At 35.3% G+C, this 14,445-nt stretch overlaps 1 protein-coding gene across 1 annotated transcript in view; it reads right to left on the reverse strand.

Annotated features, from left to right (window-relative positions):
* The window catches only part of CFAP206 (cilia and flagella associated protein 206), a 28,881-nt gene extending 20,790 nt beyond the window's left edge, over positions 1 to 8,091 (reverse strand). Inside the window, exons 1-6 of the mRNA XM_025042700.1 lie at positions 8,042 to 8,091; positions 6,483 to 6,595; positions 5,781 to 5,864; positions 3,184 to 3,274; positions 1,600 to 1,788; positions 652 to 810 (exon numbers count right to left, since the gene is read on the reverse strand). Of these exons, the coding sequence (XP_024898468.1) occupies positions 652 to 810; positions 1,600 to 1,788; positions 3,184 to 3,274; positions 5,781 to 5,864; positions 6,483 to 6,590 (631 nt within the window). The 5' untranslated portion in view covers positions 6,591 to 6,595; positions 8,042 to 8,091. The remainder of the gene's footprint in view (positions 1 to 651; positions 811 to 1,599; positions 1,789 to 3,183; positions 3,275 to 5,780; positions 5,865 to 6,482; positions 6,596 to 8,041) is intronic.
* Between the last annotated feature and the right edge of the window lie 6,354 nt (positions 8,092 to 14,445).

The raw sequence follows: 14,445 nt of genomic DNA on the forward strand, positions 1-14,445 counted from the left end.
CTTTTTACAACAGTTTTTAAAATGCAAAAAGTTACCTTACTGTACTAGATCAGTGATCTGGTAAAAGACCCTAATCCATTATCAGTCGGTCTATATGCACTAAACTCATAAGGAAGTAACTTCTACTGGTAGGTCCTTGATTAAATATTTCATAAGTACTTTCAGGCTTATAAATAATGAGTGCATTAAGTCTATTACAGCATAGTAAATGCTCCAGAATTTATAGATTAGCAGATATCTCCTCTTGGATCTTTTCATTCCATTAACTGCATCAGAAACTTTTCTTTTCAAGGTAATTTTCTTTTCAAGGTAATTTTTTTTTAATCACTGAGCTTTATTCCCTTTTGGTTATTTGGAGTAAACTATTCAAAGCCCAGTGAATGGGGGATGTCGGCTTCTGGGCAGTCTCTCTTATATCTTTCACTGATTTACTTTCCCATCTAGCTTCATGATACATAAAATTTAAAGTCTTGCCCAGGCAAAATTAAAAATTACTACACATTATGAGCAGTAGTTGCAACTAAAGTACAGTCAAAACTGCAAACCTTAAATCTAAGAATGCTGGTGGTATGTTGGCTATTATTTTCCTCACTGTGCAAGTTGCATTTTAAACCTGCATAACCTATAGAATTATCCTAATGATATACCTACAATCATCAATGCCTTCTCCTCCCTTTCCGCAGTCTCGGTTAAATAAACGAATTCCAGTAACAATCATGGAAAGTTCTTTCAGCTGGTGTTCTTTGTCCTTCTTAGAAAGAGTTAGAAATGTCCCAAGCTCAGCCTGAGGAAAAACACTCTGTAGGGCAGCTAAAATCAACCACAAAAAAAGGACGACAAAATGGCAGAATAAAATGATCAGAAGTCAAATCACAAGTTTCTTTCAGTAGAAAACTAAAAGGTCTGTCTTTATAGAGTTATTTAAATTTCTGACACCTGATTACATAGGAAAATTTATCATATATCAAAGCTAGGCTACTGAAATAATATCAGTGCCTTGGGTCTATTTTTAATAATTAAGCATCCATCAGTAATTTTTGGCAATGAGCATTAAAACAAGCTTTCCAATTACTCTGAGTAGCAAAAAAAAAAAAAAAAAAAAGCTTTAAAATAAATATGGAAGAAAGCCATAGGAAGGTTAGAGACCTTGCCTATCCTTTGTCTTGAAGTATGAAAGCGGGAAAGTATTTCCTGAGGATAAAACAATGTCCTTTTCCATCATCTACTTTAGGTGACAAACTCAACTTCTTTCATCAATATGAAATCTCCCTTTCCAGTAGTCCCCATTCCCCAAGCAGCCTGGTACCCTTCATCACACTGCCACTGTTTCTCTAATGAGGAGTAAACATGTCCCTGGATATTTACAGCTCTAAGATGCTTAACAATATTCATATTCCAGAGGTGCTACTTGAGTTTTAGAGTTGATATAGGGTGTAAAAGGAGTCTGGGTAAGTTTTAACCTCTTATTTGTGCTGATTTTTCTTTTTTTCCAAATGAAAATGAAATTTCAATCTCAAATACTTGTAATTGAGCACATTTTGGAAGATACAATGTTCACATATTTCTACTGATGGAATGCAAATTGTGTATATTTTTTACCTGTTGCCTCTCTGACAATCTTGATATCTGTTGGGGATCCAAGTCCAGAGCGCAGTAATACATAGCTGACCACCTTTCGGTAGAGGCTTTCCAATTCTTCTCTAGCACATGCTCTGTTATCTGTGATTTCTCTGCTAACAGAACTTAATCTAGACTCCAGGACCCGGTGATGTTCTTCGAGAAATTCTTCTAAAATTGGTAAAGGACAATGTTCTGTATATTTGATACTTAGAATTCTCACATAAGAAAGTAGGACCAGAGAAAAAATGGCTTGGGTATGGCAATTCCACTGCATGAAACTAAGTATTTTCTTAAGATGTCATAATAAACAGTGGCCAGCAGGTAACCTCAAGACAAAAATCTAGTGGGAAAAATCTAATACAGCAATTTAAATGGTGCTTTAAGACATAAGACTTTAAATAGTTAATCCAAACAGTAATATCAGAGGGCTAAAACCTCCCAATTAAGCAGAAAGTAGACAAGACAAAATATATACATTTTAAATGTATATAGTATAAATATATGTACTGTATATGTACACATATAGCATATAGACGTAGTATAAATACTCCTGTTCAATTATGTGTATGTCTAAACACATATAGCAAACATATAGATGTAGTATAAATACTCCTGTTCAATTATGTGTATATCTATTTTAGTTCTAGATAAATTTCCTTTGAATAGCATTGCTGATAATATAATGTTGCATCGAAATTGTATCCCTCTCCCCTTTTCCTGTCATATGGTGAGGTCTAGGCTTAATTGTGGCAGGAGCCACAATTCACCAGCAGCACAATTCTTGCAACTAACTCAACAAGACACCTCATTTTACTATTATAATAATTGATATACCAAGCATGCACAGTTCATACCTATAATCTTACCATAAAAACAGCAGAACTTTTTGCAACTAAAAAAAATCTAAATTATGTCATCAATTGCATTATTTTTGCTTTAAAATTTCATGATTATTAAGCAAAAAAACAAGATATGTTATTCCACTTATGCAACATAATTGAAAGTTCAATACATACAGAGAAAAAAGACAATGAAAATTATCAAATGGTTAATAACAACTGCATTACAGTAGGGCAGAGGCAGTGTAGTCTATAGAGGAATTTATTTTCCTTTCTCTCTTGTTTTCCAGTTTGTCTTTGACATATGCATTAAACTATTTACGTAAGGAAATATGTTCTAAACTTAAATTTACCATCATTCATTTCATCTTTGGGTAGTTACATAATTTAAGCAAGCATTATGAGTTAACATAAACAAAGAACAAAAAAATCAGCAAATTAAAAAAATTTAACTTCAGTGGACTGAAGTTGTTTTAATTTCTAATTATTATGTATTAGTGGTATAACAGCTAAAGCACAATAGACTTGAAAACATAATTATTATGAGGATAATAATTAGAATTTACTTTTGACATTCAGAAAAACCATTGGTGTTTTCTAACATTATTATATTCTTCAAAATTGAAAAAAATTTCAAGATAGACCAAAAATTGTTCCTTGTCAACTAAATGAAGCTATGTTATCTTAATACAATATGAATCTTTTTAAAAAGCTTATATGTTACCTCTACTTGTATAATTCATATCAAAGTAGACTTGCATCTTAATGGTGTCCAAGGATGGATTTTTACTGTCCAACAGCCGACTCACACAAAGCTAGGAAAGAATACCCCATGAATACTTAGTTTCTAAAATGATCAGAAGTATTTTCTATTTTTTTATTATTATTTATTATTATTATTTACATCTATAGTGCCTGGTCTCCCTAGGTGGTCTCCCATCCAAGTATTAACCAGGCTCCAACCCTGCTTAGCTTCCCAGATCAGACATAGGGCTTATTCAGGATGGCATGGCTGTAGACCATGGATCATGGCGCCACTGGGATGCGAACCCAGGGCCTTCTACGTGTAAAGCAGACGTGCTCTAACCACTACACTATAGAACCACATCCAGAAGTATTTTCTAAAGTTATTTTCAAAGCAATAGTTTTTGATATTTATCCATTGATAACCCCTCTTATTATTTTTGTCTTTGAGGACTTCATGCTTTCTAATTTATCCAACCAACATTATTTATTAAGTAATAAGTATTCCCATGAGTTAACCAATATCACTATACCTAGGCAGCTAATAGTTTAGTTGAAGACAAGATACTTGAGATTTTGTTTAGTCTATGCTGTCTGAATGTGGGTAAACGTTTCATGAAGCTTTTACTCCAGTCTAGAGCTTTCTAGAGTTGCTTGTTTCTACTTATTTGAGTCTTAAATACTCCTTCTTAGCTGATGCTGGAGGTCACACACATTATATAGAAAGCTGCTGCAGCTATACTCCTACACACAAAATTTCTCTGGCTCTGCCTCTTGTTTCAGAATTTCTTCCTCTGGTCTGTTTTCTCCTATTTTTCCCCCCACATGAACGGCTTATCCCCTTTCTCTGCTTTGCCCCTTTAGATTAGATGATCAACCCAAACTTTTATTTTCTTCCTTCCTTTCTCCTGCACTCCCCAATTCCACTCTTTCTTGTCTTACCCCTTTGGCTTTATATCTTTATATGCCCTCATCCCACCTCCTCAGTGCTAACTCTGCCTTCCTGGGAGGAGGAAAAGAAAAATGCAAGAGTGAGGACTAGACATTTCATCTTTATGGAATCTGTGCACCTGGATTCTTCCAGGTGGAGAATACTGTTTTAAATACAGACTTTACAAAGATCAGCTCGTCCATGTGATTTTAATTGAGAATAAAATGAGACAAACTTTGTCACTTGATAGTTAATATCAAGTCATATTACCAGTCATATTACCTGTCATATTAAAAGTATATTGACCTTGATTTTTTTCCAATTCGGTTAAATTAGAGGAAAAAGGAAAAACTCTTCTTAAGCCATGAAAAGGAGAAAAACGTATTTTATGCTTCTCCTTGATTCTCCTTCATGGCTTTCCAATAAAATTTTTGACTATCGATCATTTTCTCTATTGCTAATAATGGGTTTTACACCACATTTAAAATCAGCACAGAGAGACCCAGTTCTAGGTTGCCCTGGAGAATCATGGCATCTCTACTGCACAGTCACCCCAACATATTACCAAGCTCAGGCTTCCAAAGCTCGTATTGCTCCATCTAGCATCTGTAAATAGACACGTGCTCCACTATGTGAATTGCTGGCTATGAGAGAAGATGAGGATGACAAAAATTTTCTCTGCCATTTGTTTAAGCACAAAAAATACCCATACACAAGTTGGGAAAGCTGGCTTCAAGTCTTTTGAATAAAGGAAAATATTAAAATCATTAAGCCTGGGAGAAATAAAAATGTTGAAATTTTAGGCAATACATTTAGGAATATTTATTAAAAAAATAAATAAATATTTAAGCACCTAAATCTAGTGAGTTGAACTTAAAACATATGAAAAAATTAATGAAGTCTAAATTTCCTGCTTTCTCTAATTTAAAACTGGTTTTCAGGCACATTTGATTTCTAACTATGAATTATTTTACTTTGGCTTCAATTTTTCCTTTAGAATTGAAAAACCACAAATTACACTAAATCAATAATTATATGAATTTTAATTTAGTACTATATAATTTGACAGTATATGACAAGTCAGTTAATAATGTTCTGAGTGTAACATTCGATTAATAACAAGATGTCTCTAAAATACTGTGGCCAACACTGCTACCAGCCAGTATCCACACCTCTTCTTCCTTACTAACAATGCCCCAAATTGGATTAGGGCAAAGATTCAGCTAAAAAAAGAAAAAATAATCAATGTCCCAGGCTAACTGACAATATCATTTTGGTCAATAAACGTAAGCAGAGGGGAGGGATTCTGGGAAAGCAATTATTTTCCAAATAGAAAGTGAGAGACCCAACTGGCACACACATTTTGCTCTTTGCCCTTCCCACTTATACCTGCCTCAAGGTGGAATAGCTATCTTGTGACCATGGGATAAAATCCATATGCACGATGGTGACCCAGTAAGGCAGAAAAAACAGGATATGTACCTCTGGACTTTGTTTTATGAGAAAAAAATAAAACACTTATTTCTTTGCACCACCATCTGGTGGGGTTTTGTTTCGTGGAACTGAAGGCAATAATGGCTGATACACATACTTTATTTAGAATTGTGAATAAATACTTCAAAATTTGAGAATTGTTGGATAATCACCTTAACAAGTTTCTGCACATCACTTTTTATGAGAGTTCTATCCATGTTAAAGCCATTACTTGGATCCAGGACAACAGCTTTCACCTAAGAGTAGGAAAGAGTCCATTAAGTAATTTTATTTCATATTATTATGAAATTAGTTTAATATGTTTCTATTTTTTCAGCAACTGCCTCTTGATTACTCAGGGGTGAATTATTCAACTGATTTTCTTATTACCCAACTCATCAGCACCTTCATTAGAGGTTGAAGACAGGAAGCAATAAACACCAAATTTGAATATGGTGTTAGAAAATTATATGGAAAAATAGTTTGAAAGCAATGGCTATATTTTAGATTGGGAAAATGAATATTTTACTGTATTTTTGTTATGTATTGTTAAACCAAAAGCAAAAAAAAGTGAGACCAAGGCAATGAGCAATTTTTACAACAGTGAACAAAAATACATGTTATAAAGACTCTGACACAGGACAACATAATTGATGTTTCTAAAACTCATCAATATCTTCTAAGTTGGTCTCTATAAATCTAGAACTGACATGCTTTATAGACTTTTTAAAAACATTTTTGCTAACTTGTTTGATGGTCTCGAGGTTTTCAACTGAATAACATTTAGGAAAGCTTTACAAAATTTTAAGATGAAAATGGGCACCACTTAACATTTTTTTAATTAAGCAGTAATTCAGAAAAATATTCATTCTTACCATAAAAGCGACCAGAGTTTCAGAAACGATGTCTCCATGGGCTGCACATTCTTGTCCTATTTCTCGAATGATATTCTTTATAACACTTTCTGCCTGAGTGGGAGGCATTCTGGCTAAATAAAACAATAAATGGTATTTTTTAAAATTGTATTTATATATTTTTTCTTCTTTAGATTTCCACTATTTTATTTGTAAAGTCATAATACTATTTATTTACTTTAATACTTATTAGCATCAAAGCCCCCTCTTGTTTTCACTGGTTAGCTTTATACTTATTAACATTAAGGACTTTGTTGACAGAGAGAGCAACTGGGACTTCAAATGATTGAAACATTTCCTCTTTATTTAAATAATGGCAGTTACTAAAATTACATTATAACATGATATTTTTAAATTTAAAAAAAAAAAAAAAACCTAAACAGTATGGGGCAGGGAAGTAGAATTAATGAGAAACCCTATCCCATCTGTGTAAGTGGGAGAGTACAACTTAAAAAAGAAAATGCTTATTCTATCACATTCACTAAATGACCTTTCGTGATTTTAAGACTCTTGGAAAACAATTCTTGCTAGGATCATCGAAATTCTCTTTCCTGCACATCCAAGTTGGAGTTTTAGGCTCTTAATTAAAAGCATAAAAACAAAACATCAAAACACATTATGAGAGTTATGCATCACGGAAAAAAATGAATTCCTTGGTTATTAATTCCATTTACTATAAACCAGGAAAAGGTAGGTTTTAATGGTTATGGAGTTGCCTGATTTTCCTGAGTTATCAGTAACTGAGCACAGGTGAAATTAGCATGCAGAGAACAACAAAGGCAAACCCAGGTAGATAAAGAAAGCTAACTCCCAGCATTATTAGTGTTCAGGCAAGGTAGCATTTGGTGTTTTTTGTTTTTGTTTTTGTTTTTGTTTTTCAGTAGAACCAGATTGTCTGGGACCCATTGTGACCCGACCATGTTCTAGCTGAGACCTCGGGCATTTGCTTCACCTCTCTGTGAGGCGGTATCCTTATCTGAAAAACACAGATACGATTACTACCCTCTTCTCAGAGTCGTCGCTAGGACTAAATGAGTTCTATATATTTCGTGGTTAAAATTGTCATGGCATAAGGTAGGCGCTTAAAATAACAGCTTGTAACAAGACCTCTAAGAATGTTAGCCGCGCATATCTGTGCGCGTCCGTGTCTCTATGCGCGTGCGCGAGCGCTGTCAGGGTCTTTTCGCTGGGTGGCTATTGACTTTCCTCAGCACCCTCCCCCGCCCCACTCTCTGAAGCACTAAATTGTCCAAGTTCTGGCCCTTTGTGGTGCGAGCAGCGCCGAGCAAAGGCAGGAAGGAGAATTAGAGGTCTGACCTGCGGACCTGGGCGCCTCCGGATGGAAGCGACCGCGGTGTCCGCTCCGCAGCGGCGCAGCGGGAGGAGTCCTGCCTGACAGTTAAGACTCGACCAGGCCAGACCGGATCCTCCAGCGGCTGGAGCTTTGCCCGCCGCCCCGCGCTCGCCTTTTCGCGGGGTACACGTTCGGCTCAAGGCCGTGAAACCCCAAGTGGGCTGACCTTGGCCGGAATCGAGAATAAGCGTTGTGTTTATTCGATTCCTCTCAGGTCTTTGCCGAGGCCTTCAGGGCAGCTGGTCGCGTAACCATGGAGATGGAACGCTAGAGACTGAAGGGGCGGGGCCAAGGCATGGGTGGGGCCAACCTTGAGAGTCTTTTCCGCAACGATGAGCAGCAAAAACTGTAAAAAGCAAACAAACAAAAAACACAAAGGCTTAAACCTCAGGCAGAGAAAGGCAGATTCATTACACTTCAAGGTTAAAGGTGTCAAACGCAAGATTTCTTAAACAGGGCTATTCACTTGCTAGCGTGGGAACCTATAGGTGTTTAAAGAAAGGAGGGTGTTGGGGGAGGGAAGCAGCCAGTTCAGAGAGGACGGTAAAACCGAGGGGTTGTATCGATGAGAAATGGAATTCATATGAAAATATCTAGTAAAAAAAAAAAATCTAGAAAGGAACACAGTTTAATTTCATGTCCTATTGTCAAAGGTAGTTCGTAAGAGGATGGTCCAATATGCTAGAAGAGAAAACTGCACATTCAAAAAGTACGTGGTAAAGACACATCTATGCGTGGAGTTGGGATATTGAGGTTTTGTACCTTAACAATAATATTCGTTAGGCCCGCCTACTGACAGGAAAGTATGAAACAGGATTAAACTGGTATTAGAAGGAGAGCATCAAACAAGTTTTATTTTTAAACAAGGTACTGCCAATAATTTTTCTCAAATTGCAAATAAATATACAGAATATACTTTGCTTAAGGACATTCCTAGATTACTAGAAAATAAATCACAAAAATACACAAGTCATAAGATTTTACTTATTTTCCCTTCTAGAAGGATGAAGTTTGTGCAAAAATAGATGTTTAGAGTAGCAAGATACATAATAGTAAAACATTAGAATTCTAACTAAACACCTGATATTTAAAGAATGTTGATTAAAGTGAGATATTAGGCAGTCATTAAAAATAATGTGAACAAAACCCTTAAATGTATGTCATACTTTTAAAAAGCCAAATACGAATTTCACATACAGTATGACCTCAACTATATTCATATACACACATGTATATTGAAAGTATATAAGTCAGTTTACCAATATCATTAGCAGTGTTTGGATCTAAGTAAGGGTAAGTTATTTATGTATGTATGTATGTATGTATGTATGTATGTATTTGAGTATGGGTAAGTTATTTTTTATATTTTTCTGGTATTTCTAGATTTTCTATAATTAGTATATACTGTCTTATGAGCTATAAAACTAAAGAAAAAATAATGGAGCAAAAGGGCTAGCTATTTGTAGAGCCAAATTTGGAAACTGTAAATATATGACAAAACAACCAAGAGGAAAATGATATAGCAGTGAGATCATGGTTGTTTTCTTCTTTATACATTAAGATATCTAGTAAAATGTCTTTCATGAACATATATTACTTATACATTAGAATATTAAATATTTTTAAGGTGATAAAAATAATGCCATCATTTAAGTATAATTTTAAACTATGGGCACATCCTGGCACAAATCCTTCCTGTGTGTGTCTGATTCTAATTGCATACCTAACATCAGTTTTCTTCTTTCTACCTAATCCTGATTATATTGTGAATAACAACATTTTCTGCTGAAAGAAAAAAAAGATATTTCAACTCCTCTTCCAGGTAGGAGTGGCCTCTAACATGGTACTGGCCAATGAGTTGTAAGTGGAATCACTGGATGGAGTGTCAAAAAAGCCCTTTCATTTTATGTCTCTCGTTCCCTTTTCTTTGTACTTGAAATGAGAATGTACTGGCTGAAGTTCCAGCAGCCTTACAGTGAACATGAAGATAAGGAAGACACTTTAAGAATGGTAGAACATAAATCTAAGAAGGAGCCTGAGTTCCTGGTAATATCACAGAGCAACCATATCAGTCTTCCTGACTGACTACCTCCAAATTTCTCATAACATCAGAGAAAACAAACTTCTATCTTATAAAGCCATTATTATTTAGGTTTCCTACTACATTCAGCCACATTTAATGCCTAGCTTTTACCCACAATAGGTGTGACTTTGGAAATAATATTTAGCCTTTTGTGCTACATGGACTTATTGGCCCTAATTCTTCCCTCCTCCTTGCATGCACACTCTTGCCATGGACTTGTGTTGAGTAGTATCCTTCCTCACCCTTTGACTTTGAGCTCTCTTACTTGCTTTGGCCAATGGGATGTGTGGAAGTGACAGTGTGCCAAGTTCAGAGCTATGGTCTTAAGAGACTCCACCACATTTCTGCTTCCCCTTTTGAGCATGTGTCATTGGCATGAGAGGAACATATCTCGCAAGGTCTTTGGTCCCAGAAAAAGGAGAGGCATACAGAGCAGAACTGCCTGAACCAACCTTTCAGGGATATGCAGAGCTATCTAACTAGGACTGATCTAGATCAGCCTAACTCCAGACAACCTGTAAATGTGTAATAATAAATAAACATTGTTTAAAACAACTGAGTTTTGGGGTAGCTTATTATACAGTATTATTATGGTAATAGTTTTTCTATAAACCTTTCAATGGTCTAAATTCTCTTTTATAAAAGAGAGAACAGCCTCTACCTCATAAAGTTGTGAGAATAAAATGAGATAATCCTTATAAAGCACTTAGCATAAAGTCCAGCATAGATACAGGGATCAATAAATTTTAAATATTATTATTATTACCTTTATTACTATTATCATTGACAAAATCAAGTATGAAAATATATTTCATATTCCCATGACTTATTGAACTTCCAGTCTTTGTAGAACTAATTTTCCTAGTTTTAACATAGCAGCAATTTAAAAATAAACATGTAAGAACTAAAGTATCTCCAGAAAATGATAGGAAAAATCTTGTCAGAAAAAAAAAAAAATGGAAAGAATTGGATATATTTACCTTGAGAAAAAGACAGCATGAGAATTAGTCCCAGTTTCATTAGAAAGCAAACTTTATGTTGTTTCAGAATACCAGATTACAAATCTACATAGAGCAGTGGGTTTAATTTAACATAAAAGAAATAAATAGAACTGACCAACTATGATGAAAGTCACACTAGAGAACAGAAGCACCATTTTATTGAATGTTTTTACCTAAAAGCTAAAAGATTACCTTCAAGAATGTTATAGACTTAATTTCTATTTCAAAGAGACTTACTTAAAGACATCAGGGACTGTCACACTTTTAAAGAGGGGGAAGAATATATTTCTTTTTCTTGAAGTCTTAAAAACAAATTAGTTGAGCATTTTAGCATGTTTATATTTCTGTTGAATGTTGGACAGTATGAATATATCCTTTTTGATATATTAACGAATTTTGTTGTCTCCCTTTAATGAGTATTGAATTTTGTTTTTTTCAGGCAGTTAGATTATTTGTGGGTCAGTGTCATTCTACTGAAAACTGTTTTTAAGCATTACTGTGTCTGGAGTAGTCTTTACTACAGGAATAATTTGGCTCTACTGCTAAGTAATGACTGCTTGGAGTGTTTCACTGAGGAAACCCAGTGGAAGCCACTCTGGCTGGTCAGAGCTCAAATGTTTGCCCATCCTCTGTGAGTTCTGGGAATTTAGCTTACAACTCCCTGCTTGTTCTTTGCTGGTCTGTGTGAAATTTTAATCTATGTATGCACAGCCAACTACTTAGCAAAGACTCAGATTTATGGAGCTCTTATTTTGCACTGCTTTCTCCTTTCCAAAACTCTGCCCTTCAAATTAGTCTCTGGGAATGGTGATCCCTGCCTCCTCACCTAAGTGAGGTCTCTGGACTCTATTTGAGTTTACTTTCTTGTGACCTGGAAATTGCTTCCAGGCAGAAAGTTGGGGCAATCAACCTCTTTCCTTCTTTATCTCAGGTATCACAGTCCTGTGCTGTTTTCCAGTGTCTGAAAACAGTTGCTTTATTCTATATTTTCTTCAGTTTCCTGGTTGTTTGTGGCAGGAAGTTAAATCCAATCATTGTTATTCTATCACGTTGGAAGTGGAACCATAGATAATCCTGGAGAGAGGATAACAGGAAATGGTCATCTAGGAGAGTAGAAAAGTATGCTTAATATAAATGTTCAATTCAAAACTGGGAAGTATGAATGCTCATCTGATGGTTACGATCATGAATATAAAGTAAAAGCAATCTGCCAAGTTAAGTGACTTCAGAAATTGTCCAGTAGCTCAGGAGCAGCATGAGAAGAGTAGATGGTTGGCCTAGTCTGGAATTGGAGTGTTGTTAGACTAGCTGTTAAAATGAGAAGCCAGGGCTTTTAAACTTGCTTTGATGGAGGAAAGCAATTTAGCAGTTCTTTAGATATTGCAACAACCTTACTAAGAAAGTTTCCACTTATTAACAGATATATAATTAACATTTGGAAGAGTGCTTTAGAGTTTACAAAGTTATTAAACAGATAAAAACAAATGAGCTTTTCCTTACAATGGCCTCACAAGAGAGTCAGCTATTGTCATTTCTTTCTACAGATTCAAGATTCAGAGAGCATCAAAGACCAGCCTAAGACTGCACAGCTAAATCACAAAGCCATCTTAGTCCTATTGCTCTGATTGGTATTTAAAATTGGAAAGGAACTCTTTTAAGGGTTTGAGCAAGTTCTGGTCTCTTTCCCCCAGAAAAAATGCATGGAAGTTCCTAATTCTGCATACAATTTCATAGAATTCACAGAATCCCTGAAGCGCATGCAAGCATCAGTAGACTCCTGATTAATTTAAGGGTTTCTAATGTAACCGAACAGTGGTTATATAAATGTTCAGTTTATAATTATTTATTCAATGGTACATATGTTACATTGAACTTTTCTGTATATATTTCATAATAAAAAGTAAATAAAAGACACAATAATGTAGAACTTCTCTACATTTAGTTATGCTTTTTGGCTACAGATCCTGGTTTTCAAAAAAAAATCCTCTCAAAAGGTTTTAAAAAATACAAATCCTGTGCTTTCTAGCCTATCTCACTCTCGTTCTCCATAGGCTACACAACAGTTAGCTTCCCCTCCCTTTTTTAAACACAGCCATCCTGTTAGTCTTTGTAACATATGTAATATATCAGTTTGGAAACTATGGACGTCATAGAGTCTTGGAATTAGTTGGCAATTTCCTTTGCAAATTTAACTTTCCTTCACAAAAATTCTTAATAATGGAGAGGAAAGTTGAATTTTCAGAAAAGTGAGAAACTGTGGAATAAGCAAGACAATGCAAGTCACCCTATTCTAGTTTCTCTTAAAATAAACATGAGCTATTTTAACTCTACTTTCCCATATCCTTTCAGTCACAAAAACCACAGGGTCATTTCTTAATCATCTTCCTTAGACAGATTATTTTCTAGAGGTTAGTTACATGGGTAGAATAAAGCGAATAGTTGAGTTTCCTGAAACAAAAATAGGATAGTTTTGCAAGTTCTTTAGTCTGACCCTTAAAAATCTACTTTTCTTTATGATTTTTAACCTTCTTTAAAGGTAAGATGACTGATGAGAAAAAGAATATATTCTTTGTTTTCCATCTCTTTCTCCATCACACAGATCAGTCAGTGGAAAAACAAAAAACCTTGGGATCAGATTTTCACAACCTAAATTAGGGAGGAAATTGAAACTTTTACTGCAGATAACTAAGTACAGAGTCCTGCTCTTTCATGTATTACAAAAGAAAATCAAAATTACAAGAACACAAAAGGAGAATATTAAATCCATGAATTTTATTATAGTCATAGTCAAGCCTCCCCCTCTCAAAAAAAGTGGAGATAATAGGGATTTTTTCATAAAATTATTTTTCCTTCAAATGAGGAACAATTTGATACACATAGTCCTAATCAGGAAAACAGGATCTAAAGTGTAACACCATTTGATATTATAGCACGTGTGGCAGTGATTCTCAACTCTGGAGAGTGAGGGACAGCATATCAGAAATATCCTGGGAGTCCCCTATGATAAATTCTGAAATGCCATACTTATCTGTTTTGTATATGTGGGAAATGTTACTGCGTAGCTTTTTGAAAAGGTGATTTTTCTCCCTGCTTTTTTTTTTTACCCACGTACTCCACACCCATCTCCACAATCCTTAACAACCAAATCTTTATTAATGTCCCTTGAAGCAATTCAATTCTCTCCATTCCCACTTCTCCTGAATTAAAGCAACTACCTTTTCTTGCCTGGATTACCGCAACAGCCAACCAACTGAGCTCCCTGCCTCCTGCCAAATCTTTGCCTATACTAAAATGATATTTCCAAAATATAAATCCGATTATGTCTTTCCCCTACTTAAAGCTTTGTAAAAGGCTTCTCAGTGGCCCTGGGGTACAGCCCAAACTCCTTGCCATGGCACATAAGGCCCTTTCTGATCTGATCTCAGCTCACCTATCCAACCTCAGCTCTCACAACTATGTCCCTCCTCCTCCCAGACCACACTCTTT

This window comes from Pteropus alecto, unplaced genomic scaffold (genome assembly GCF_000325575.1).
Source record: "Pteropus alecto unplaced genomic scaffold, ASM32557v1 scaffold7, whole genome shotgun sequence".
Classification (NCBI taxonomy): Eukaryota; Metazoa; Chordata; class Mammalia; order Chiroptera; family Pteropodidae; genus Pteropus; species Pteropus alecto.